The 26484-nt window shown below is 33.1% G+C and overlaps 4 protein-coding genes across 4 annotated transcripts; 3 read left to right on the top strand and 1 right to left on the bottom strand.

Annotated features, from left to right (window-relative positions):
• Window positions 1-9: 9 nt before the first annotated feature.
• LOC18023983 (putative sugar transporter ERD6-like 13) lies at window positions 10-4147 on the top strand. Its single transcript, XM_006406317.1, has 17 exons — window positions 10-171; window positions 493-555; window positions 1047-1136; window positions 1278-1337; window positions 1611-1676; window positions 1774-1839; window positions 1934-2009; window positions 2155-2219; window positions 2339-2431; window positions 2510-2590; window positions 2665-2749; window positions 2877-2983; window positions 3115-3174; window positions 3324-3377; window positions 3485-3544; window positions 3823-3937; window positions 4032-4147. The coding sequence occupies exons 1-17, from the start codon at window positions 10-12 to the stop codon at window positions 4145-4147; spliced, it is 1419 nt and encodes a 472-aa protein (XP_006406380.1).
• Window positions 4148-7310: 3163 nt separating this feature from the next.
• Window positions 7311-12503, top strand: LOC18023982 (putative sugar transporter ERD6-like 13). The gene is made up of 17 exons (XM_006406316.2): window positions 7311-7501; window positions 8132-8194; window positions 8802-8891; window positions 9023-9082; window positions 9279-9344; window positions 9436-9501; window positions 9609-9684; window positions 9797-9861; window positions 9961-10053; window positions 10159-10242; window positions 10312-10396; window positions 10508-10614; window positions 10719-10778; window positions 10907-10960; window positions 11144-11203; window positions 11952-12066; window positions 12190-12503. The coding sequence occupies exons 1-17, from the start codon at window positions 7337-7339 to the stop codon at window positions 12303-12305; spliced, it is 1425 nt and encodes a 474-aa protein (XP_006406379.1). The 5' UTR covers window positions 7311-7336; the 3' UTR covers window positions 12306-12503.
• A 1184-nt stretch (window positions 12504-13687) lies between these two features.
• On the bottom strand, window positions 13688-14484 carry LOC112088977 (glycine-rich protein 5). The gene has a single exon (XM_024159616.1). The coding sequence runs from the start codon at window positions 14422-14424 to the stop codon at window positions 13864-13866; it is 561 nt and encodes a 186-aa protein (XP_024015384.1). The 5' UTR covers window positions 14425-14484; the 3' UTR covers window positions 13688-13863.
• A 1287-nt stretch (window positions 14485-15771) lies between these two features.
• On the top strand, window positions 15772-23100 carry LOC18023981 (DNA mismatch repair protein MSH5). The gene is made up of 34 exons (XM_006406315.2): window positions 15772-15807; window positions 16145-16176; window positions 16378-16472; window positions 16651-16731; window positions 16871-16943; window positions 17024-17087; window positions 17327-17481; window positions 17593-17694; window positions 17791-17818; window positions 17895-17926; window positions 18018-18075; window positions 18283-18369; window positions 18666-18722; window positions 18850-18951; window positions 19061-19105; window positions 19449-19526; window positions 19612-19662; window positions 19746-19827; window positions 20169-20242; window positions 20347-20446; window positions 20538-20634; window positions 20776-20865; window positions 20967-21031; window positions 21131-21189; window positions 21299-21375; window positions 21461-21547; window positions 21787-21848; window positions 21949-22010; window positions 22117-22170; window positions 22269-22354; window positions 22449-22480; window positions 22578-22601; window positions 22732-22847; window positions 22979-23100. The coding sequence occupies exons 1-34, from the start codon at window positions 15772-15774 to the stop codon at window positions 23057-23059; spliced, it is 2424 nt and encodes an 807-aa protein (XP_006406378.1). The 3' UTR covers window positions 23060-23100.
• Window positions 23101-26484: the final 3384 nt, after the last annotated feature.

Genomic DNA, 26484 nt, shown 5'->3' with positions numbered 1-26484 from the left:
ATCTCAGCCATGGAAAAAGAACCACTGCTTCAGAAAGTAAGGATTCAAGAAGACATTGAATCAGATAAGAAGATTCGTGTCAACGAAGGAGACTATGACGGCCCCGTTACTTTAGTTTTGCTACTCACAACCTCCACTGCTCTCTGGGGGATGTTCTCCTATGGCACTGCCGTAATTTTCTTCATCTTCACTTTTTGTGTATTCTTTCCTCTATTGTTAGGTTTAAACACCAAAAGAAAAAGAGAATCAACGTTAAGTTTATAAAAAAAACTATATGTTATAAACTTATAAGTTATAAACTATATGTTATAAGTTATAAACTTATAACTTATAACGTATAACTTTTTGTTAATTTAATTATAGAGTTCTTATAGTACTATGTATGGTTAGAATCAAATGATCAATCGATAATTTCTTTTTGCTTTTAATTATTTTATTTTTTTGGCAGGCCTGCTTCAGTACATCTTTTTGATTTTTTTTTTTTTTTGGCAGGCCGGCTTTACATCACCAGCTCAAACCGGGATTATGGAAGGACTACATCTCTCGTTGGCAGAGGTAGTGTTGTATTGTTGATTTTATTTCCCAGTTTGCTGATATGACTTTCAATCCAAAGATGTATTTATTTTGTTATCTGATACTATGATACAGAAGAGGAATATACTAAATAATGTATAAGAAAATTAACTGCAATAAACATATATATTTTTATAATCGCATGCAATTTTGTAGACTGTTAAACCTGAGTCACCTGATAAATATACAGTGCAAGAAAATGCCACCTCTTTACAGATAATTATAGTCTATAGAAACTCTCGCACGTATGACGTATCATCTTATGATAATACGAAAAATATCATCACATGGTTCATCCGTTCTTCTTAGCGATAGGGCCTATATTAAAGTTTTTATTTTCCACTTGAGATATTAAGAGTACATGCTATTGTAGTCGTAGTAAAGTATTGCTAGGTTTAGTAACTTTTTTGTAAATTTCTTATGATTTTACGTTAATACGTAATAAAAAATCAGTGTTCTTTATATGGATGCAGTTCTCATTCTTTGGATCCGTATTAACAATTGGTGGACTCGTGGGAGCCGCATTATCCGGAAGACTAGCCGATCTTTATGGTCGGAGAGGCGTAAGCTCATTTCTATATCATGAAAACTTAAACTAATTTAATATCATGCTATACATTTACATCTCCATTACGTAATTTGTTACATTTATATGAATCGTGTTACACTTATATTCAAATAAAAATATAGTTTTTGATGCGCAGGCGTTGTGGGTTTCAAACTCGTTTTGCATAGTCGGCTGGCTTATGATCGCCTTCTCTCAGGTTTCTAAAAAATACATTCAAAATTTTACAATGTTCTTATTTATAGTTACAGGTACGTATAGTTAATTTCTCTCATATATATGGTGTTATTTCAACCCGTAAAATGTTTATAAGTGTTACCAAAATAACTCCGGCTTTGACTTTCTACGCCTGATATTTAATGTAGACAGTTAAAAGTTATCTTTCAAATCAAAAGCTTAGGTTAATAGACTACTGTGTTAGTTAATTAATTATTTGATATTTCTAATGATGGCGTTTATAATACTATTTTAGGCGACATGGTCCCTTGATGTCGGAAGATTTTTTCTCGGGGTCGCATCTGGCGTAACTTCTTACGTGGTACGTAATATATAAGATTGACTGCTAATTAGGGTTTAGTTACCTTTAAGCGACCAATAAGTTAATTATTAAGTTCAAATATGATCTCAATCTTCAGGTACCAGTCTACATTGTAGAAATCGCACCCAAAAGAATCAGGGGCGCGTTCTCTGCGGTTAGCTCGGTAATATACCGCAAAACAAAAACAAAAATTTAGTGAACTACAATTGTTGTTAATTTATTGTTAGATTTTTTATAACTTTTTTTGTTTTTTACAGCTCGTGATGTGTGCTAGCGTCTCCTTCACATTCCTCGTTGGATCAGTCATTTCATGGCAGAAATTAGCTCTCTTATGTAACATAACAAATCTTGGACTGCACCTACCAAAAATGATATTAAATATATAAGCTAAATTTTAAAACCAGATTTTATGATTTTAGGTGTATTATAGATCATGTTGATCATACAATAGTTAATTCTGTCATTTCGGGTTGTGCAGGTACGGTTCCTTGTGTTTTAGAATTCGCCGGTTTATTCTTTATACCGGAGTCTCCTAGGTGGCTGGTAATTAATCAGTGATGTAGCTATAATTAAATTAACGTATACAAATCTTATAAGAACTAGTTACAACTTAGAAGTAATTTAACATTTTTTTTAACAGTTTGATATTTTGTAATTTATAGTCTAGAAATGATCGGGATAAAGAATCGGAAAGTGCACTCCAACGTCTACGAGGAAACAACACTGATATCACCAAAGAGGCTGCAGAAATCAAAGTAAACAAATTGTTCACTGACGATATCTAAATTCAATTAGTATAATTTTAAAAGAGTTTGATTGTCTTGTTTTTTCAGAAATATATGGAAAATCTTAAGGAATTCAAAGAAGATGGCTTTTCTGAGCTCTTCAAACCGCGATATTCTCGTGCCGTTATTGTAAGAATTTGATTGAAATTGTATTTTTTTCTTTTAAATAAAAATGTGTAACTAAATACCTTGTATATCTTTAGGTGGGAATTGGATTGCTAGTATTGCAACAACTTGGAGGTCTTAGTGGCTATACATTTTACTTGAGCTCGATTTTTTACAAAGCGGGTATACCCTTAAATTTTAGTCTCTTATTACTTAAAAAATTATATTTTAAGGAAGTAATGCATATATATATATATATATATATATAAATTTCAAAGAGGAAATTAATCTGCCATATAATTGTTCACAGGGTTTCCTAACAACCTAGGAATAATGATAGCGAGCGTGATGCAATTCACAATGAGCATTTTCGGATTAATAATCGTTGATAAATATGGGAGACGACCACTTCTAATGGTTACATCTTACTATTTTATACCCTTTTAATTAGTTAATAAAACTATATAAAATATAGTCGATATAGTCTATATAGATACGAAATTAACGTCATTTTGTTTATGTGAGTTACTTGTTAATCTTATTTGCAGGTTGCGACGGGCATGATGTGTTTGGGGTCATTAATCACAGGACTATCGTTTTTGCTTCAGGTTTTTCTTTTTAATAACAAAAAAATTATAAACCCTTGTTACAAAAAAATTTAAAAAGAATTATATCAGTGAAATAAAAAAGATATTTGTTTAATCCAAATCCTGCTTGTTTTTTCAATATAATTGAAGCAATCAAAACTAATTTGCAGAGTTACGCTTTACTTGACAATTTCACCCCGATTTCAACATTCATCGGAGTGTTGGTAAGTAATAATTTTCTTCTGCCCAAAGAAATTATATAAAAAAGTCTTACTTAATTAATTTTATTGTCAACTATATAATTCTTATGATAATGTGAATCTGATTCTAGGTGTTTCTAACTTCGATCACAATTGGAATCGGAGGGATTCCATGGGTCATGGTCTCTGAGGTAATCGTTATTCTCATTAGTATATCGTAAGTAGATGAATAGATTTTAGCAACAAAAAAAAAAAAACAAACTAGATGAATAGTTAAACAGTATATTTATGTTTTAATACACAAAAAATGAATAATGAAACAAATTTGGAATTCATTAATTTGTTTTTCATATATAACTATAAAAAGGGTTGACATTTTAACGTAATTTAAATTATCTAGATATAAACTAACCAGCCATTTTTATAGTTTATTTTTGATGTTTTTAATTATATTTTGTGGGATACTTAGATGACACCGATAAACATAAAAGGGTCATCAGGGACGCTATGCAATCTAACGAGCTGGTCCTCTAATTGGTTCGTTGCTTACACTTTCAACTTTCTCTTCCAGTGGAGTTCTTCTGGTAATAAATCATCACTTCATTTTTACAAATAATTAAATAAATCCATTTACTAATTATTAATCATTTGAATAATTTTTGAATACTTAAATTATAGGTGTATTTTTCATATATTCAATGATATCGGGTGTGGGCATTCTATTCGTGATGAAAATGGTACCAGAGACTCGAGGTCGTTCGCTCGAAGATATTCAAGCCGATATTACCAGATAACTTCGTAAAATTTCAATTTCTTTTTATCTGCTGTCAAATTCATATAATTTTACGTACGTCTCACAGATCAAGTGGTTATGATAAAATATTCCTAACTTCCACATCAATCACCAAAAGATTGGTTCATAAAGTTCCGCACATATATACCTGTCTCTATCGCTTTGCGCCGGCCATGCATAATATTCTAATATTTTTATCAAACATAAATTCAATAAGTATAAACATTTCTATAAGTATGATCATATTGCTATCCAAAAGAAACAAATGATCATATTTGATCATATTGCTATCCAAAAGATGCAAATGATCATATTGCTATCCAAAAAATGAAAACTGAGACTGAAACGATGAGCGAGCAAATCTTTCTAATATTCTACAAGAGAATACTTGGACTTGAAGTCAAGGTCAATGCGATTAAAATAAGTAAAAGGAAAAGAGCTTGTAGGCTTTCAAAAGAAATCAACCCAATAATGAAGGAGGCTTGATTATGTATGCGCGGCGAAATCGTGAGGGTTATTCTTGTATAAGGCTATATTATATATACATATATACAAGTGCTCGCGGGTTTTTGGAGGTACACCGACCAGAACAGAAAAGGTTATGATCTAATGCCAGTGTCACACCAGAGCTTAGTAAACGATCTATTGCGATTGTGTTATTGCTTTATGCTGCTAGTCGATTTTTTTTTTTTTTGGACATGGTCTTGGAGATGTAGGTTAGAAGAACCGAACCTTGTTAACAATTTTGTGTTTCATTTTATCTCAATTATTATTATATTAGTTTTCAGAAAAAAACTATTATTTTATTGCTAAGATGAAGACCTAATTAACCCCGAATCTGTTTTTCTTTTTTCTTTTTATTTTAAATATAGTCCGGAGGTAATGTCTTTAAAATAATATTGCTAATTTGGTTATTGTATTCTTAAATTTTCTTTAGTGAAATTCTAAATTTTGAACACGTGAAAGAACATGGACTCCATTGGTTTGTATTATAATTGATTTAAAATCTAAAAAGGTAATACATGTGGTATTCATTGTTGGGGTCAAATGCTATTTGTTTATTGATTTCTTATTATTAATTGAAATCCAGTGTTATTCAGTATTTGAGTTATCATGCATGTATATTAACTAATATTTGATTTTATATTGAATTTTTATACATTTAGAAACATTTTCAAAATTTTAACATACAAAGACTCAGTAAAATGATAAATTATTTTAGTATTAGTTAAAATCCACATGTTTGATTTTGAAATCAATGAATTTTACAAAGATTTCTAAATCTTACAGATTTCCAAATCCTTTTTGATGAATAATTAAACTAAATGTGTGTTTCTGGCATCCCATGATGAGACAATCTTATTCAACAGTCATAGTGGAGGTGACTGGATCAAAGAATTCGGTTATTGCTTAAATATTTCCTGAATACTGTAAGATTTGAGTCGGGATACGAAATTTTATCTTTTTTTTTTTTTGGTCAAACAAGCCCGAAATTTTATCTATACCAATGATTTGCAAGCTATATATTAAAATTCTATTTGAACATTCAAACAGTGGCTGCATATGTATTCCATTAATAGATAACATGATAATGACATTTTATTTGTCTATAATGTTGATCCGGTCATATTCGTGCTGTTCATGAATCTTATGGTATCTATGTGCATGATTGTTTACCAGTCATACTATACACGATCAAAAATAATCAAAGTACGAACCAATCAAATACTCAGTTGGTTGTGATATTATAAGTTTATTTTTGCTTGGAGAAAATTGTATACTCTCTAGATAAACAAAAATGATTGAAAATATATAATATAATTGTAATGATACAGATAATATGAATTTTGGGTGGAGTCCACGTATAAATTATGATCTCTAAGACTTTGTTAAATGAAATTTTTTTTATGAAAAAGGAACTTATATCATATTTATCATTTTCAATTAGAATTGCAAATATAGTTTAATTGTAGATTCCATTGTCACTAGCTAGACAAATTATATAAAATAACACATTTCTGATGTTATTTTTCAAAACTAGCATCAAGGAAAATTTAGTTTCCAGTCATAATTATATGGGAACGTAGGGTGTCTTGCAAGATTTCCAACCATTTTAGTCGTGACTCCCAAATTGTCTTAATTTTTTTCTTGTAAAAAAGAATCCGACAAAAGCATGCAGATTGCATTACTCTTCCACTAACCCTACGCAATTGGTTGAATCCAAATTCTAATGAAGTCAATTAGTAGGTATTATGAATGAGATAACAATCATTTACTATTTCATGTAGTCATAAGTCATGTAGTTGTAGACCATAAATGTTTTTTAAGAAAACACGTTATTGATGTGGGTTCATTTTCTTTTATTTTATTACTTTTCACTGGGAGAATCCAAAATGAGTCATTTTTAAAGTTTGAAACCACTATAGAGATTTGCAATGGCCAAAAACAAAAACCAATTTGAGGAATTTTTTTTGGTCGAAAAAATTTGAGGAATTGTCAATACGCAAACATATAAATAACCACTAGACCACCAACGTCACTCGGTTCCATTTTTTATATACGTTTATGTTACTGTTTTTGACCGTCCGTTCCCTTCGGCTGAGAAAACTTGGCTTGGGATTGGGATTGAGATTTCGATTTAAAAGATGTTAGACGGGTTCCTCATGTGCTTATGTAAAAAAATATTTTCTCAAAGAAAAGGCAATTATAATTAACATTAAAATCAAAAAAGAAAAGAAAAGGCATTCATATCATATATCATGTAAGAGGCGGAGGAAGATTTAATGAATAATATAATTTGAAAAAAAAAACAGTTTAACTAAAATCGAATTTTGACTCTGAGTTTTAAAGCCTTCAATAAATTATTTAGCTTCTATCTCCCTATTTTTAGGAGAATCTTTGAAAAAAAATTAGTTTCTTGTAAAACCTTTAAACTTCTTCAACATTAATCTCATACTCCAATTTTTAAGAGTAACATATATATTTGCATACTAATTCAGTAATTCTAAAACCTGGCAAGTTGGCTTTATAAGAATGGTTCAAATGACTAAAAAAATTATTAAAGGTTTTCTTTTTGTTGAGACTTGCACGTCATACTTTGTTGTTTTCATTTAATGGAATTAGCCCAACGAAACTCAATCTCTCGCTTCTTAATTTCTCTTTTCTTCTATCTCTCTCTCACTGATCAGCCATGGAAGAAGAACCACTGCTTCAGAAAATCAGGATCAATAAAGACATTGAATCCGGTAAAGGAAATCTTTTGAATATCGTCGACGACGGTGACGGTCCCGTTACTTTAATTTTACTCTTCACAACCTTCACTGCTCTCTGCGGCACCTTCTCTTATGGCACTGCCGTAATTTCTCCATCTTCCCTTCTTTTGTTCTTTTTTTTTTCTTTTTAGGTTAAACACAGCTAGAATGCTCAACAAAGTAGGAAAAAAAAATTAACGTAAATTATAAACACAAATTATATGTTACAACTTAATTTGTTATTTTGTGTAGTGTACACAATTTTTATAATTTTAAATATAGTAACGTTTTGATGAAAAGACACAAACGGTAATATATAAATATATGAGATACCTAAATTTTGTATCAGGAAATTTGAAACTTTTCTTGTTACATGACTATAATTAGTTATTGGAAAGAATAATTTTCGTTTTCAAACAAAAAAAATGTAGAAGAAAATTAGCAACATAATACTACTATTCTTTCTTGAGATTTTTTTTTTTTTTTTTTTTGCTCAGCGTGAGAGTACGTTGGTGACTTATGAATGCTAAGTAGCTCAGATATTAAATTATCATTCATTAATTTTTTGGAAAATTGTTGATCATACGGAGGATAGCCATGCTTTTTCTGTTTTTGTTTCTCTTGAAAGGTTCAAGTCAAGAGAATGATTTTATCATACTGTCACGAAAAGCGACATTTTTGATGATTAATATCCACATGAATTTGTATTTTGGTTTTATTTTATTTTTGTGCAGGCCGGCTTTACGTCACCAGCTCAAACCGGGATTATGGCAGGGCTAAACCTCTCTTTAGCCGAGGTCAGCGTTGAATTATTAGTTTTATTTCCGGTTTGTTGATATGATATATTTTGTTATTTAAATTGCTGATATGATATTTAGTCCAATCTTTTAATCATTTGTTATATTAATACAGAAGAGAAACTATGATCAAATAAATGAACATATATATATGAATAAAATGTAATAAACATTTGGTAATAGAATTCAAATAGAAAAGAAAAAAATACTGGTATTCATTCTCTACTCAACATGAAACATTCAATAAAACAATATAAGAAATCACACCCTTTCTAGATAATCCTTCTAACTTTTACACATTGTCTAATGATTTTACGTTAATACTCTCTAGATCATCCGTTCGTGGTGATTGCAGTTTGTATTTCCTACTTAAATCTATGTCATAGACTCATAGTCATAGTAATAAAGTTTGGTTAGGTTATCATTTTTTAAATTAAATATGGATTAAGATAACTATTTTTTAAAATGTGTTTTATTTTATAGAAGCAAAGGGATATACTGTATTGTTTTGATTAAAAGAAGAAAAGAAATGAAATTATTTACTATTAATTGTTCCTTACATATGTCTAAAGAAAATATTTGTTCCTTACATGAATCGTGGATGCAGTTCTCATTCTTTGGATCCGTACTAACAATTGGGGGACTTGTGGGAGCCGCGATGTCCGGAAGACTCGCCGATCTTTTTGGTCGGAGAGGCGTAAGCACTTTTGTTTGTCTTTTGTAAACTAATTTATCCTCTTGACTAAAATTACAATTCCATTACGCTTTTGTTTACATATATATTCCATGAAAAATAAATAGCGTTTTCATGAATGATTTGATGCGCAGGCTTTGTGGGTTTCAAACTCTTTTTGCATGGCCGGCTGGCTTATGATCGCCTTCTCTCAGGTTCATAAAGATCAATATTTTGTTTCTTTGTTTGTCTCATATGGTATTACTTTAACCAGATGACTGTTTCAAACATACCAAGACAAGTCGATCCGGTTTAGTCTTTTACGACTACTATTAGACAAAATAAACATTTTAATCAAAAGATTAGACGTAATAGTTAATTAATTGTTTGCTGTTTCTAATATATGTGTAGGCGACTTGGTCCCTTGACATCGGAAGACTTTTTCTAGGCGTTGCAGCTGGCTTATCTTGTTACGTGGTACGTAATTTAATATACTATAATTAGGGTTAGTGACTTTCACTCCAAGCAACGACTAAGATATTTACAATTTTATAATTTTAATCTATAGGTACCTGTCTACATTGTAGAAATCGCACCCAAACAAGTCAGGGGCGCGTTCACTGCGGTTAACGCGGTAATATACAGCAAGAACGACTATTCTCAAAGCAACGAAAAAAATGACTGTTTTTTGTTAATTTGTTTTTTTAACTCGTATAGTTTGTTTTGTTTGACAAATGACAGTTGGTGATGTGTTCTAGCGTCTCCGTCACATTCATCGTTGGATCAGTCATGTCATGGCAGAAATTAGCTCTCATAAGTAACAAAAGACTTTGATTACAAAAAAATGATATAATATATTTAAGTATAATTAAACCAGGCTGATACAAATAACTATATATTTATTTTTTCTTTCTTTTGTAATTGTGCAGGTACGGTTCCTTGTGTTTTAGAATTCATCGGTTTATTCTTTATCCCGGAGTCTCCAAGGTGGCTGGTAATTAATTCGTCTTGTAGCTATTGGTTAACTATGGCCATATTAAAAAAACAATTGCAAATAAATCAGACAACTTTACCATTTTGGTGCAATTTATAGTCTAGAAATGGTCGGGTAAAAGAATCGGTAGCTGCACTCCAAAGTCTACGAGGAAACAACACTGATATCACCAAAGAGGCTGCAGAAATCAAAGTAACAAAAATGTTTAAGAGACCGAAGTTTTTCCTGCGACTTGACTGACTGAAATCATTTAATTTGATAATTATCAAACTTAAAGAAATCGAGTATGTTTTTCAGATATATATGGAAAGTCTCCAACAAGAATTCAAAGAAGATAGTTTTTTTGAGCTCTTCAAACCACGATACTCTCGTGTCATTAGTGTAAGAATTCGATTGAGGATTTAAAATTCTGAACAGAAACGCATTACTGAATTTTCTGTATTATTTTAGGTGGGAATTGGATTGTTAGTACTGCAACAACTCGGAGGTCTCAGTGGCTATACATTTTACATGAGCTCGATTTTTCATAAATCTGGTATATGTTCTATGATTTTAACTCTCTTGTTGAACAGGAAACATTTGGTAAGAAGTAAGATAAATTTTAAAATATCGATCTTAATATACAATTAAATTAATTGTTTCACAGGGTTTCCTAACAACATAGGAGTAACGGTAGCGAGCGCGGTGCAGTCCGTGACGAGCGTCTTAGGATTATTAATTGTGGATAAATATGGGAGGAGATCCCTTTTAACGGTTATATCTCATTTTAACTCCATTTAATCAATGAAACTATAAAATATTTAGTGGATAAATCAGAAGTTAACGTCGTTTTGTTTATGTGCATCGCTTATTTGCAGGTTGCGACTGTCATGATGTGTTTGGGATCATTAATCACCGGACTATCGTTTTTGTTTCAGGTTCTTAATTTGAAAATGAATTTAGTGAAATAAAATGATAAATGGTTAATTAATGTAAATTTCGCTTGCTTTTGTTTTTGTTTTTGTTTTTTTTCAATATAATTAAAGCAATCAAAACTCATTTGCAGAGCTATGCTTTACTCCACAATTACACTCCAGTTTCAGCATTAATTGGAGTGTTGGTATGTCTACAACTCTACATCATATATAGTTTCATCAGTCCAAAAAATTAAAAGTCCTCATTACATGATTTCTTTTTGTAAACTACATAATCATATGCATATATCCTTTTGTAACCTTTCTTTTTCTTAAGATAATTTTACCAAGTATTACTATATTTTTACTTGTCGACTCTATAATTACAGGTTTTCTTCATTTCGATCACAATGGGAATAGGAGGTATTCCATGGGTCATGGTCTCCGAGGTAATCGTTTATCTTCAGTATGACCGTAACATAGATGATGATACGTTAGATGAATAACGAAAGAGTGTGCTATGAAAATAGTAGAATCTTAAAATATTTTTGAGCTTACTTATTATTTATTTATATATTTTTTAAAATAATTAAATTATAAAGCATCAGTAAGCAAATAATTACTAATAATATAAAACTTTATTTTTTACACATAACTTTATAAACAGATAGGCTTTGATTGGTAACAGTTTTGTAGAATACATAATTGCGGAATAACGAAAAAAAACCTGTACAATAAAATAAGCGACTTAAAACTCACTTTTTTGTTTAATGGATTTTCTTTTATATTTTTGTTAAGAAAAATGCATACTGCGTTTTTGCATTTTATTTTTCATTTGTAGATTTTTCTTGATCCGCAGGTTACCAATCACAGCCATAATTACTTTCAACATAAAAAAAACATAAGAAGTTGATAAATGATTGAATAAGAAAAACGTAAATACATAGAGAAAAAACAAGAAAACTCTAAAGATCGACATATTCACGCCAATGATAAATGTTCATTTTTGGTATGTGGTGTATGCAATATACACACAATACTTATATGTTAAAACCACGCGAATTTAGGATACTTGGGAACATTAAACTAACCCGTCGTTTTTAGTAAAATTTCATCTAGTCTACTTAAGTTCTCTATATAAAACTGACCAGTCGTTTTTTAATGTATATATTTATTTTACTTATGTGGGAAAATTAGATGACACCGATAAATGTAAAGGGATCAGCAGGAACGCTATGCAATCTAACGAGCTGGACCTGCAATTGGTTTGTGTCTTACACATTCAACTTCCTCTTTCAATGGAGCTCTTCCGGTAATCTACTTCGTTGTTTTTGAAAATATTCACTAAGTATAACTTTTTTTTGCAACAATTAAATAAGTAAATTTATAGTAATTGTTGATCTAGTTCATAAATTTTTTGTATTTAAATTTACAGGTGTATTTTTCATATATTCAATAATATCGGGGTTGGGCATCCTATTTGTCATGAAAATGGTACCAGAGACTCGAGGCCGTTCGCTCGAAGAAATTCAAGCCGACATTACCCGATAATTAACTTTGTAAATATTTATATTTCTTTTTATTTGGTATCCAATTCATTTAAATTAATATATGGTCTCACTTATCAATCAGTTCAGTCTTGTCTGGCCATAGTTAAATATGCATAATTTGCACATATATCAGCAACGATTTACTTTTTTTGTAAGGTTGTTTGGCGATATATATTACAAGATAAATCAAAAGTGTTTATCAGTTACCTATTAGACGTTGGCACGTTGCTATGAATTAAACAAAATTTAAAGTACATAGTTATGTGTTTAGACTTTAAAGTTCCGCATACCTTCTATTTTGGGCCCATGTGTAATAATCAAAGAACTGAATAAGCATAAATATGTTTTATATAAAACTTAAGTGGTGCTGGTTTTAGTTGAAAGATTTACTTTAAATGATTTTCTTTGGTAGAATTTGTATTTTTCCATTGCGATTTTAATCATCTTTTATCATCCGTTACACTTATAGTAGCAAGAAAAATATTGACCTTTTTAGTACTCGGATGATTAGTTCGGATTTCAGCACGTGAATGCTGCTCTAGTTAATAAAAAGAAGAGTTTTAAAAGTATGCATCGGAGTTATTTGTTATTCAACCATGATTAATATATTAAGGTAGTTAAAAAAAATACATTGGATGATTATACAAGGCTAAAGAGAAAAATTTATCCACCCTCGTATAAGTCTGTAATAATATTTCTTTACATTTCTTTCCCATAGGAACGTACATGTAAAGAAAACAGTCTTGTTCTGAATCTAATTTAACATATTTTCAACAACAAAAAAATACATTGGATGTGATATTGCATGGTAAAACAATTGCTTACGTCAGGTAAACAATACAATACAAAAAAAAATATATAAATAACCGTTTTTCATTCCGGTTTCAAAAGTATATATATATATATATATATATATAAATCTAAAATCTAAAATGCACTGGTATTGAAAGGACAGGAGTTGTTGCTAATTAAATGTTCTTCATTTTCTGATATTTAAGAGTACTACTTTATTTTGTTCTAATTCCATTTCTTTGTTGGTAAATTGGTTGTACGATATAAGTATCTCATTAAGTAAGTTGCATTTTCCCTCTAGTGTAGACTGGTAGTCAGGTACATTTCAACTTCATCTATAAATCCATATGATTTAATTTATTTGCGTCAAATAGGATGCTTAGACATTAGCTCACACATTTTTATCTATGCATGCTTTCGGGAAAACAAAAGGCTTTTATTACGTATTGTCTTGCATCGTCGTTATGTCGTTTAAGTTTACATAGAATTGTTTTTTTTAAGGGTTCACTTTGTTTGCGTTTACTAATATCAATTGAAATAAAAGGTCAAAAAACATTGAAGAAGGATATATGGCTATTATAGGTCGAATACTATTTTAAACACTAATTCGTTTATTGCTTCAAAACCCGATAACAAGAACATAATAACACAAAATCATGGAATGAATAACTTTAGGTGAAATTTTATCTATTAATGTTTTTTTCATAATACTTTGGTATTGCCATGCATTGCATTCCATGCTTTAACGTTAAAACTTATAGCTCTCATCAAGGAAGTCCACCGCCGAAACCACCACCAGCACCGGCTCCACCTCCGAATCCACCACCGGCACCACCACCTGCTCCTCCTCCAAATCCACCACCACCACCGGCCCCACCTCCAGCTCCTCCTCCAAGTCCACCTCCAGCACCAGCACCGCCTCCAAACCCACCACCAGCACCTCCACCAGCACCACCGCCAAATCCTCCACCGGCACCACCGCCTCCACCAAGCCCACCACCGCCTCCAGCACCACCTCCAGCTCCTCCACCCAATCCTCCTCCAGCTCCACCACCAGCTCCTCCGCCTAAACCGCCGCCGCCTCCAGCTCCTCCTCCTAAACCGCCGCCGCCTCCAGCTCCTCCGCCTAAACCGCCACCAGCTCCTCCGCCAAGACCGCCTCCTCCTCCAAAGCCACCGCCTCCACCAAGACCACCGCCTGGATGGTGGAAGAAAGTCTTTTGATCCTCAAGACCATTCTTAAGCTTCCTATTAGCGACACTAGCAAATGAAGTGAAAGCTAGAGAGCCGACAAGTAAGGCAACAAGAAGCATTGACTTGGAAGCCATGTCGATCTTTGTGTTTTGTTTTTGTGATGATGAGGAACTCTATGCCTAAGATAGATGTTTATATAGATCATGTAGCATGAGATGAAGAATTGAAAATTTAATAAAAAGAGAGAGTAGTAAAGTTTTGAGTGAAAATTATCATTAATTCATCTGCCCATCTAATTCGTGTTGGCAAATTTAATGCAATCCCTAACTACCAAATGTTGACTAACTAGTCACTCACCCACATGTAGTAGTCTAGTAGACCCCTTCTTTATTCTGTGTTAATACTAATGGTACTCATGTTCTTGCCTTTCACATTTAAATTTAGCTATATGATACGATCCAAGTTTTAACATTATTCTTATGTCCGTAGTTATTGAATGTCTTGTTAACATGCTTGCTACGTCTTGTTATCATGGATCCGAGTTTAATACTATATATATATATATGTAATTCAGGATATATAAACAAAAACTTTACACATTACATTAGAAAGGGGATATTAAAATATAAAATCAAAATCGTCACGAGAATATATTCATTTCATTTCTTAACTTGGACAAAGTTTTAATTGGCATCTGCCTCGCACTGGCACATCGCATAAATCAATCTTGTTTTAGAAATTGTGAACAATTCATTCACAGTACGTGTACTACGTACTGATCATGTGTGCTTTATAGATGAAAGAGAATAATATGCTACTCCGACTTAAATGCTTTCTTCTTAATTAATAAGTTTTCAAAATTTGGTGCTCTTCTTGGATTAAATGCTTCCTTCTTAATTAATCTACTTTCTCATCCATAATTTAACGTCTAATAATATAATAGTTGTCAAAGTTCTATGGTCCCAATAGTTATATAGTATATATATGACATTAGCCTCCTCCTTAAATTCAAACATGATCTAGATACGATTTAAAGTATGATGTTTTGTTATTAAAAAAAAAAACAAAAAAGTTTGAAGAAGATATCATTTTAACGTGGTTACACATGACGACATTAGACAATATTTACAATGGCCTCCTCGCCTGGTGATTCAGAACATCTTTTTCCGTATAAGATTTGATTTTCATACTCGCAGAGAGAACTAAAGTAAATCTTAGATCCGTAATTTTTTTGTTAAAAAAAGAAGAAGAAAGCTCTGTCTTCCATATAGTTTTCGTTAAAAAAAAACAGAATTTGAAGATTTTTAAGTGATAATTTCGTATGTTTTATTCACTTTATTGTTTCCATTAAAACGCGGATATTTGGCAGGACGCGGATATTTTAAGATTTGGATTCCGTTTTCGCGCCCATTTCTCTTTTCCGCTTCACAACGTCTCTACACTTTCGTATCTCTCTTTCTCTCTCGTTCAAATCTGCGAAAATGGAGGAAATGGACGACACTGAAACCGAATCACAGGTATCTTCGATTCCAATTTCTGCCTTCTCTCTGAAATTTTTCGGCGTCTTCTGATTTTGCTGTTCGTCTCCTGAGAAATTTGTAATCCAAGTACGAAAAGTTTGATATCTCAGCTTCCCTAATTTACCTTTTCGACAGTTCATAGCTTCTGATCTGTTTTGGTAATCGATTTATATCGATCTACATCGATTGATAAACCCTAGTTTTTCCTGTTTTCACCTAGATCAGATCTAATCAGAGATCTAATTGTTGCGTCGAGATGATCGCAGTAACACTAATTTCATGGGCTCTTGCATATTTCAATGTGTTGATACCGATTTGTTTCGATTCAATGCAGGTTTACATGGCTTGCATTCAGCACGGTCGCCGGTTAGTAATTGACTTCAACCTCGTTTTGTTTTAGATGAAATTTGTGCATAGAAGAGACTTAAGAAATTTCTTAATTACATGTGGAAAAAAGCGGATATGAGCGAACGCTTATGTATTTTAGATGGACAAACTCATATCCTTCTCTTTTATGCAATTTTAGTTAGGATCAGTTTCTAGCTTACGAAATCTTTTTTTTTCCAGAGTTGGAGTTGCTTACTACGACTGCAGTGTACGCCAGCTTCATGTGCTTGAAGTTTGGGAGGAAGACTGCTCAGATTTTGCCTTGATCAATATGGGTATAAGTTTTCATCATTATGAAATGAAATAGAGTCTTTACATATTGTTGCCTACCACACTTGTAATGAAGTTTGGTAAAGCAGGTTCTTGATTTACGGCTGCTTTGCTGCATTTCTGTTTTGCTACACTGGCCCTACCTCATGAGTTATTTGTTTTGTGTTGGTTATATGTTTTCAGTCAAATATCAAGCAAAGCCATTGGTCATCTTCACAAGCACCAAAAGTGAAGAGTCCTTTGTATCTGCTCTGCAGCAGAGTGGTATGGCGCTATCTATTTTGCTGTGATTATGATCCCTTAAGTTTATGGTTTTTGCTGTCATTTTGGTCCCTTACGTTTATGGTTTTTTCTGTGATTTTTGATCTCTTAAGCTTATCGTCTTTCATAATCTTCTCTGCAGATGGAACTGACGAGAAAACCATGGTGCGCCCGGTAAAGAGCTCAACATTCAGCTACGAGCAAGCGTGGCACAGGTGCAGAAAGTATTAATCAACTCAGTTTTTCTCCTTATTTGTGTGGTTTTACTCTGATATTACCCCAATATTGTGTGTAGGCTGGTATATCTTCGAGTAACAGGAATGGATGAAGGGTTGAACATCAAAGAAAGGATTTGTTATGTAAGTTTCAGCAGCGGACTTGTTAATCTTTTAACTATGGATTCTCTTCAATTTCCCACTTTATAACGTCCTCATTTGGTTACTATAGTCTGCAGTTGGAATCTTAAACGTAATGTCACTATGATTGAATTTGACATCTTAGTTAACTAGCTGTGGTGATTAATACATCTCTGTATAAAGCAAGACAAAAGTGGATGTTGGTCTTCCAACTAATTTCTTCATTTTCTTGTAAATTGCAGCTGAGTTCGATGATGGATGTAGGCAGTGAAGTCCAAGTTCGTGTTAGTGGGGGTCTTCTTGCTATATTAGAAAGTGAACGAATTGTAGAAACCCTGGAACAAAATGAATCTGGGACTGCGTCGATTGCAATTGATTCAGTCATGGAAGTACCATTGTATCCTCCAATATTTCTGTTCTATTTCTTTTGTCTTGATTCAAAAAAGTTTCCTGGATTTTTGTGATGATAAATACGCTGCCTGCAAATCCTTTACAAAATTTTCAATAGGAACAAATTTCTTAAACTTGATGCGGCTGCTCACGAGGCACTGCAGATATTTCAATCAGATAAACATCCAAGCCATATGGGCATTGGCCGGGCTAAAGAAGGGTAAATGGCTAAATGGCGTTGTTCAACTGTGGTACTTTATAGCTTTATTTTTTTCTGCTTTGACTTATGATTTTTTACTGATTTTATAAAATAAAGGTTTTCGGTGTTTGGGATGATGAATAAGGTTTGCTTTTCTTGCATTGACTCATTCTGGTTGATGCTGCTTGGATATATGATTAAAATTGCCTGGCCTATTTCAGTGTGCCACGCCAATGGGTAGACGCCTTTTAAGGTAATACATTTGAATGATAGGTATATAATACAAACTGTCCTGCAGCAACTGATGTCGTCTTAAGGCATTGGTTTTATTCTCTTTATTTCAGAAGCTGGTTTATGAGGCCGATCCTAGATCTTGAAGTTTTAGACCGCCGTCTCAATGCTGTATCCTTTTTCCTTCCTGATATCTTGTAAAGAGCTTTGCCTTATGTCAAGTAGAATAGGAGTTAGCAATCAACAAGCAAGAAGAGAAACCAATACACTAAACTTCAAGTCTGCTTTCTGAAGCCTTATCAGAATTAAAAAAAAAAAAACTAACTTCATAGAAAAAACTAGTTTGGGCACTTATTAAGTTTCTTTTGACTGTATAAGATTTCCTTTTTCATTTCTTCGGTAGAGCTGATGACATCTTTGAGGGAGACACTGAAATCTGTGAAGGACATTTCTCATTTGCTTAAGGTATGACGTACCAGTATTCTATATATCATATATTGTCGTGGTAGCATGCCTATTTCCTTTAGTCATAAGAGCCTGTGAAGCAGATTCTGAATTAGAAACCAATGGTACATAGAATATTTGTATATGTTAATTGTTAATCTTTTGGCAGAAACAGTGTTATCAGAGTATTTTCTGCCCGGGCAGGGAATGTGGATATATTGCATGCCATATATGTTCTTGAATGCCAATTCTGTAGATTCTATTTTTTTGGTACACATTTGTTTTTGCTGAATATCACATTCTTTTGTCAAAACAAGAAATTCAACTCCCCGACGTCCCTTTGTACCAGTAATGATTGGACGGCTTTTATGAAGGTAAATTCTCTTGTTTCACGAAACGACCATCATTCATATGGTCTTTTTTCCCTCTCTTAAATTCTTTCCTTCTCTACGCTCTCAGCACTCTCTTCATTTGTTTCCTTCTATCTTATTGTGTGTTTAGAGTATAAGTGCGCTCTTGCACGTGAACAAGATATTTGAAGTTGGAGTCTCAGAAAGTCTCCGAGAGCATATGAGACGCTTCAACTTAGACATTATTGAGAAGGTTACTAATATTTGTTATCGTCAAACAGATTATTAAGCTTCAAATGCTGTTCTGTCACTTGTTTATTCCATTGCGTGGTTGTTTGCTAAGTTCTCTTGCCATGTTGCAGGCGGGCTTATGTATCAGCACAGAGTTAGATTATGTATATGAACTGGTCAGTCGATTTTTCATTTCGTCTCTTGCATTCCATTATAATCCATACTGTCCTCTCTTGATGCTTTCAAATGGAAGTCTTAACATCTCTCTTCTCCTTTCCTTGGAAAATAAGAAACTTTCTGGAATGATTTTATTGTTTAGTAATGGAGGATGGGGCCATCCATATGTAACATCGTTGAGTGGCTAAAAGAAGGTTTATTCTTTAAAAAGTCTCAATTCAAAGATATTTAGAAGTTGGAGACCTGTTTGAACAAATTTAGCAGGCCTTTGAGTGAGAGATCCGTAGGATATGTAAAACAATCATGGCTACAATCTCAGTAACAGTGAACTTAATTCCACAGGTAATTGGAGTCATTGATGTAACTAGAAGCAAAGAGAAGGGTTATCAAACATTGGTGAAAGAGGGATTCTGTGCTGAGGTTGATATTGAAGTTCGTTTCATTCAGGTTGTTATACAAATTGATGTAATTTTTCTTGCAAGTAAATCATTTCTTATTTTGCCAGTTGGATGAACTGAGGCAAATATACGAGGAGTTGCCGGAGTTTCTGCAGGAGGTTTATTTTATACGTGATAAGTTCTCTTAATTGATAAATGAGGATAATCGGACGTCTCTTTGAATGATTTTAATTTCTCACAGGTTTCATCAATGGAGTTAGAACAGTTTTCTCACCTACATCAGGAAAAGCTCCCTCCTTGTATCGTCTATATTCAACAAATTGGTGGGTCTGCAGTTTCACGATCTTTGTTCTTACATAAGCTCTACGCAGTGCCTTGTTATATACTTTTAGCTAGAAAGATTTTCTAAACATAATTGCCTTTTAGGAATTAGAACAAAAGTGAGATACACTTTTACAAATTCAATTTTTTTTTTGGAACCACTATGTCCTGGAATTATCAGTTCAACTATGGTGTCTAATGCTTCTCGATTGCTGCATACCCTTTCAATTTATGATGTGTCTTTAACAAATCATGACCATGCGTCTTTATTCACACTTTGATAATAGTTAGTTCCTTTCTGCAAATGCATTATAACTTTTCCTTTGATTTATCTGTTCTGCAGGGTACCTCATGTGCATTTTTGGAGAAAAACTCGATGAAACAGCACTTAACAGGCTTACCGAATTTGAATTTGCGGTACATTGTGTTTGTGTTAAGAATATTGAAGCCCATAGTTTGGACGCTTGCATATATGTCAGTATGAAACATATGTTTAATCTAAAAATCTCTCTTGTAATTAGTTCTCTGATCTGGATGGAGACAGTCAGCGATTCTATTATCATACTCCAAAGACAAGAGAGTTAGACAACCTTCTTGGAGATATCTATCATAAAATTTTAGGTATGTTCTTCACGCTGGTCAATAGTGTCCATGGCACATCCTTGCTGAGTACGATGATGTAGTATGTTATTTTTTAAAATTTTACTAACAGATATGGAGAGAGCAATTATTAGGGACTTGCTATCACACACACTTATATTCTCGGCTCACCTATTGAAGGCAGTTAACTTTGTTGCAGAACTTGATTGGTAATCAATATTCCAAGAGCTAATAATATCCCATTTTATTTTTAGCCTCTCCTCTTAAAGAAAAATAACACTTTCACACGTTTACTAGTTGGCTGCTAATGAATAATGACTTATAACTATTAATTCTTCCTGGTTTTCTAGCATTTTATCGTTGGCTTGTGTCGCCCATCAGAATAACTACGTAAGGCCTGTTCTGACAATGGAATCATTGCTTGATATTCGAAATGGAAGGTGAATTTGACTTTTTTAGCTGCAGTTATGTCTTATTGTTGCATTTATACATAAACTCCTTACAAAAGCTTGTATCCGTAAGTATTTATACTGGTGGGCAGGCATGTTCTGCAGGAAATGGCGGTGGATACATTTATCCCTAACGACACTGAAATCAATGATAACAGTGAGCTGATTGTTGATTACATTTTTTGACTATACGGGCGTGCTTAACCTGTGAACTTGTCTATGTTCATCACCTGATTGCAAACTTGTCTTGCCGCAGGTCGAATTCATATCATTACCGGTCCTAATTACTCAGGAAAGAGCATATATGTAAAGCAGGTAGGCTTTACTATTCAAGTCATGTTTCTCCTCTTCCAATAGAAGTGTGTTTCACCATCATGAATTGACAACTCAAGTCGAGCATTCTTTCTGGCTTGTTATTTCTTAGGTGGCTTTAATTGTTTTCTTATCCCATATTGGAAGCTTTGTACCAGCAGATGCAGCAACTGTTGGTTTAACTGACAGGTCAAACGTCCTGCACTCTTTGATCCTTCTAGAATCGCCTTTTTAAGAATATTTTTCATTACTAAGATCAGTAGTACAATAACAGGATCTTCTGTGCAATGGGAAGCAAGTTCATGACCGCGGAGCAATCTACATTTATGATAGATCTACATCAAGTAGGAATGATGCTAAGGTATTTCTGAACTGTTTCTATTTTAGCTTTATTTCAAGCTACTAATAGGCACTTGTGAGCCGGTCTCAATCGCTTTTGTCAGTTAGTGACTTCCTGTCCACGAGCTCTATTATTCTACAGTTCATGGGACCTAAGATTGCAGATATCAACCAGATTCACTTGTGGAAGAAACCAATATGTGCATTGTTAATGACTTATGATCATGTTCATAATAATTTTGATTGGCTTACATTCTTCAGGCAGGCAACTTCAAGATCTCTGTGTCTCTTAGATGAGTTCGGTAAAGGCACTCTTACAGAAGGTTTGTTTTTAAACGAATTTCTCAGTTCTCTGCTTTGCATTAAAGGCACGTGTTAGTGAAAAAATTATTGCCTTGACTAAAACAATCTACTTAAGCACAGATGGTATTGGCTTGCTTGGTGGGACAATTAGTCACTTTGCTACATGTAATGAGCCACCAAGGGTATATCGTTGTCTTGACTGTCTTTCCATAAAAGCTTATAAGTTCGTTCTCTTACAAACCTCGAGTAACATGTTTCATGACTTGGACTATTGTTGCATGCTTTCAGGTTCTAGTATGCACACACTTGACTGAACTTCTTAACGAGAGCTGCTTGCCGGTCGTATGTACTCTGAGAAAATTGCTTAAAAATATTTCGATGTTTGACTATTCCTCGCTTCATATTGGGTGATTCTCCCTTTTTCCCCTCATTTACTTCAGTCTGAGAAGATTAAATTCTATACAATGAGCGTTCTAAGGCCAGAGACAGAATCTGCAAACATGGAAGAAATCGTTTTTCTTTATCGGTATGAAGTCTCAGCGAGTGACTAGCTTCCTACCTAAACTGTCAGCATTCTTAGGAGTTAATTTGATGATTCAGCAAATGGGTTTTGCTTGCAGGTTAATCCCGGGACAAACGTTGCTGAGCTATGGTAAGCAGCATTTCACATCCTTTGCGCTATTATTGTACTCTAGATGAGCTTAATGTGAATACACCAAATGTCATCAGATCTATTCAATCTATCGCAGGTCTGCATTGTGCACTACTCGCTGGTACGTTTCGAAATCCCATACGAAAATATATAAATCTCTAGCTCTAACCAGTTGATGAGAAATGTTGATGGATCTATTTTCTAATCTATACTTCACTAAAGGGAATTTATCACTATCTCTTTGATGCAAGGTGTTCCGGAGGAAGTCGTGAAGAGAGCAGCCATCGTGTTGGATGCCTTTGAGAGTAACCACAACATCGATAAACTAAACCTTGACAACATATCGTCTCAAGATCAAGCATTCAAGGTCTTTTTGCTCTCTCTCTCTCTATCTCTCTCTCTCTCTCTCACTAACACACTATCTACAGAAACTTGCCCTTTCTCTCCTCTGCCCTCATGGCGTTACCAAACTCTTACAGTACTGAATGAAACTCGCAGGATGCAGTTGACAAGTTTCTGGAGTTGGACATCAGTAAAGGTGACATCCGTGCCTTCTTCCAAGGCATATTCATTTCTTGAACCGTATACAAACTCGGTTCACTACTTGCAAACTACTTGTTAGACATTTGTATAGATATAACATTTTGTTTGTTTCTAACTCAGTTTTAGATTGATATACCACTAACTGTAGTGGTGTAAAGAATTTCGTTTGTCTTTATGTATTATATTCTCACTTTTTGTTTTGTTTTGTTTTGTTTCTCATCTTCCTATTGTTTTTTACCGTAATTAATTCTCTTAATTCTATGTAAAATCAGGTCATTGTGAGACGATTAAAAATCCAAACCATTTTCTTCTCTCGCTTTCATTCTGAAATTTATTGCAATCATTAGTATTTTCGTGTTTTTTTGGCTAATTTAAAAAATGCAGTTGTATATGGTAAACATGAAAAGCTGCTTTTGGCTTATGACCCCAAAAAAAAAAAAAGAAAGTGGTATATTCATGTAATATGAAGTAATATTTGCAATTCATGATATATAAATTTAAATTATTTTTCAAGTATCTCATTGTAAAATATGCATAATAATGAAAATAAAAATCCAGTCTATTCGTTCTAATTTTTATAACTTCTTACCATCACGGCTAAGCAATTATTTTAGAACAAACGGTGAGCCCATGATTCTTTTCAAACGGTACTCTACTTTGAACAAGGAATTTTGGACATCATATGAGAAGAGGAAAAAGAATAGATTGGAGAGAATGACAGCTAAGGAGAAGAAAGCGTATGAAGATGAAATCTTCAACAATCACCTGGCTATATCAAAATTTGAGAGGTTCAAAGGCGCGACCAAGGAGAAGAAAGAGAGAAAGAAGTTTGAAAGAGTGAACCGGAGAAACCCAGAGATCCCGAAGACGAGATTTCTCCGCCGCGTTGACTCAATTTCTACTTAATATCATATTATGTAAGGTTAAAAAACTTAAGAAAAGGATCTCACCCAATAACCCTACCAGATTAAAATCTTTCTCTTTTCTTCTCAATTTGATGGTTAAAGTTTGTCCTTTGAGAAATTCATTCTTTGACAAAAAAAAATTCATTTTTGATTTATTGAAGAATCTGAAACCACAAATCTAGGTAAATCAAGAGTATATGTAGAAGATATATATGGTATAATATCTTTGGTGATACTTTCGGGATTGTTGATATGTATTATTTAAATAAATATTTAATATTTTTTGTTCTTGGTTGATGGTTCTACGAGAAATCAATATCTTTTTAACATCAATCCTCATGGATTATCAGCTGTTCGATCATGAAGTACTTCAACTTCACAAATAAGTGTGGTGCGGTTTTTGTGCAGAAAATTTGAAAAAACACATGGAGGCAACTGCGGTTTGTGTTCAACAGAACAAAAACTGAAAACAGGATCGAACTTTTAAAATAAGTGTCACTTCTGTATATATTAAATATTAATATAATTTTTTTCCTGAATACTCATATACACTTGCTACATATTTAGAGATAAGAACAACATAATATTTTTTCTGTATATTTATTTTTGTTTTTGTTATGTATGAAATACTAACATTTGGAATAAACATGTCGAGATTATCGTCGTCATTCTAATGATTTAACGATTTTGTGAAATTTCTGTGTTATATAACTAATAATAAGAAGACGACAAAGGGAAAATGATTATGTTAGCGGTATATAAGAATATGCTCCCTCAATCTCCAGCGAATATGTGTTAATTATAATCTCATTAACTATTTGTAACCTATTTAATACTTCAATAATTTGTGAAAAAGTGCAGTGATATTAATTATTTGTGTATCGTGTGTGTGTGAGATGAGAAATTGCGTATTATGACGAATGTGTTTTTAAGGGTAAGCATTTGGATTTGGATTGGATATTTTGGGTTTTGGGTATTTTAAATCAAGAGTTTACTAAAACTATACGGACTCAATAGTTACATGAAAGTGAAACTATTTACATCAATATGAAACTATATACATGGATACACCCTCTATGCGATTTTGCTTAAAGTCCATCTTTTCCAATGAATTTGATTTGATTTCCAGGTATAGAGTATCAAAACACTGATTTAAAATTTTATATGCTTTGGTACAGTAAACATAATTGGACACTTTTTATGTCGTCTGAATAATACTAGCTTAACATCATCTGATTTTGTATGTAATTATGAGTCATTTTCTGATAATTGGATCAAATCTCCCAAAAGGTGGAATATTTTTACCTCAAGATCCATCAAGCAACCGACAAATTCAGATCACAAGAGTCTCAGATCCGAATAGCTTTACCTGTTTCACCGACGCAGCTTGGAGACCCGAAGACAAATCGGCGGGCCTTGGATGGATTTTCGTAGAACCCAACCGACAATCCATCAGCGAGCATTCACACACTGAAAAGTTTGTGAGCTCCCCTTTAGTTGCTGAGGCACTGACGGTTCGAGAAGCTCTCTTGCATGCCCGATCTGCACAGAGACAGATCTTCCACATCAACTCAGATTCTCAAATGCTCATCGCAGCAATCAGGTCGGGAGACTTCACAGCCGAAATTTATGGCATCCTCCAAGACATCAAATTGATCTCTGCTTCTTTCTCCTTTGTTACCTTCAATTTCATCTCTAGATCGCTTAATTCTGTCGCAGATTCAATTGCTGAACTACCTGTATTACCTGGCTGAACTACCTGTATTAAACGCTTAGTCTTCTCAATTAATGCATTAGATGTTGAAAAAAAAAAAAAAGGGAAAAATGAGTGGATACAACATCAACAACATTTGCACCAAACCAATAAGTTTGTGATCACTCACGTTTCAAGTTATTTTATTTTCTGGATTGTTATATCCAATTTTACCAATTATAGATTCAATTCTAAAGCATTTTTGATATTACTTCATAATGTATATAGTTTTGTTTTTAATTATTTGACTAGTGTACTCAGTTAGTTTCAGTAATATAATACATATACAGTTGTACATATACAGTTGTATATATACAAAGGAGATTCCAAAACTTGGAAATTAATTAAGATGCATATCCCGAATCTTCAAACTGGAAAAAAACAGTGGTTAAATCAATCATAATAGTGATCAAAGTCCTAAAATTTAAATTAATTAGCGTGTACTTAAGTTTTTAAATGCCAATCCTAAATTCTTATTAAACTTCCATAATCAAACTAAACATGGTTACTGTGCGTGGGAGGCCAAGACAAAAGGAACAATAATAATATATTCGGACATGTTTTTATAATTTGATAGGATAGTGATACACAAGAAAATTTGTTTTCTTCTCACATTAACCAAAACCAAACTTTAGATGGAGACTGGGGAACACTTTAAAGTAAGAGAGAGAAACAATTATTTTTATTTATTTAAAAGAGAGAGAAACAATCTAAATCGATTGAGGATATATATTTGCTTTTGAGAACGACTCTCTTTAAATACATTGCTAAGTCTTCAAATCACAATTCTTTCAAATGTCTAT

The sequence above is a fragment of the Eutrema salsugineum genome, unplaced genomic scaffold (genome assembly GCF_000478725.1).
Source record: "Eutrema salsugineum unplaced genomic scaffold, Eutsalg1_0 scaffold_13, whole genome shotgun sequence".
In the NCBI taxonomy this organism is placed as follows: Eukaryota; Viridiplantae; Streptophyta; class Magnoliopsida; order Brassicales; family Brassicaceae; genus Eutrema; species Eutrema salsugineum.
Note: the sequence above shows the minus strand (reverse complement) of the source record. Positions and strands in the feature narration are given on the sequence as shown.

What these genes read in the sequence shown, in the direction of transcription:
- LOC18023982 (XM_006406316.2), top strand. Translation starts at nt 7,337, where the DNA reads ATGGAAGAAGAACCACTGCTTCAGAAAATCAGGATCAATAAAGACATT. An exon ending in CGGAGTCTCCAAGGTGGCTG is followed by an intron (nt 9,862 to 9,960) that starts GTAATTAATTCG and finishes TGCAATTTATAG; the next exon opens with TCTAGAAATGGTCGGGTAAA. An exon ending in CTTTCAATGGAGCTCTTCCG is followed by an intron (nt 12,067 to 12,189) that starts GTAATCTACTTC and finishes TTAAATTTACAG; the next exon opens with GTGTATTTTTCATATATTCA.
- LOC18023983 (XM_006406317.1), top strand. Translation starts at nt 10, where the DNA reads ATGGAAAAAGAACCACTGCTTCAGAAAGTAAGGATTCAAGAAGACATT. An exon ending in TACATCTCTCGTTGGCAGAG is followed by an intron (nt 556 to 1,046) that starts GTAGTGTTGTAT and finishes ATATGGATGCAG; the next exon opens with TTCTCATTCTTTGGATCCGT. An exon ending in CGGAGTCTCCTAGGTGGCTG is followed by an intron (nt 2,220 to 2,338) that starts GTAATTAATCAG and finishes TGTAATTTATAG; the next exon opens with TCTAGAAATGATCGGGATAA.
- LOC18023981 (XM_006406315.2), top strand. Translation starts at nt 15,772, where the DNA reads ATGGAGGAAATGGACGACACTGAAACCGAATCACAG. An exon ending in ATGGGTAGACGCCTTTTAAG is followed by an intron (nt 17,927 to 18,017) that starts GTAATACATTTG and finishes TCTTTATTTCAG; the next exon opens with AAGCTGGTTTATGAGGCCGA. An exon ending in TAGACCGCCGTCTCAATGCT is followed by an intron (nt 18,076 to 18,282) that starts GTATCCTTTTTC and finishes TGACTGTATAAG; the next exon opens with ATTTCCTTTTTCATTTCTTC.
- LOC112088977 (XM_024159616.1), bottom strand. Translation starts at nt 14,424, where the DNA reads ATGGCTTCCAAGTCAATGCTTCTTGTTGCCTTACTTGTCGGCTCTCTA.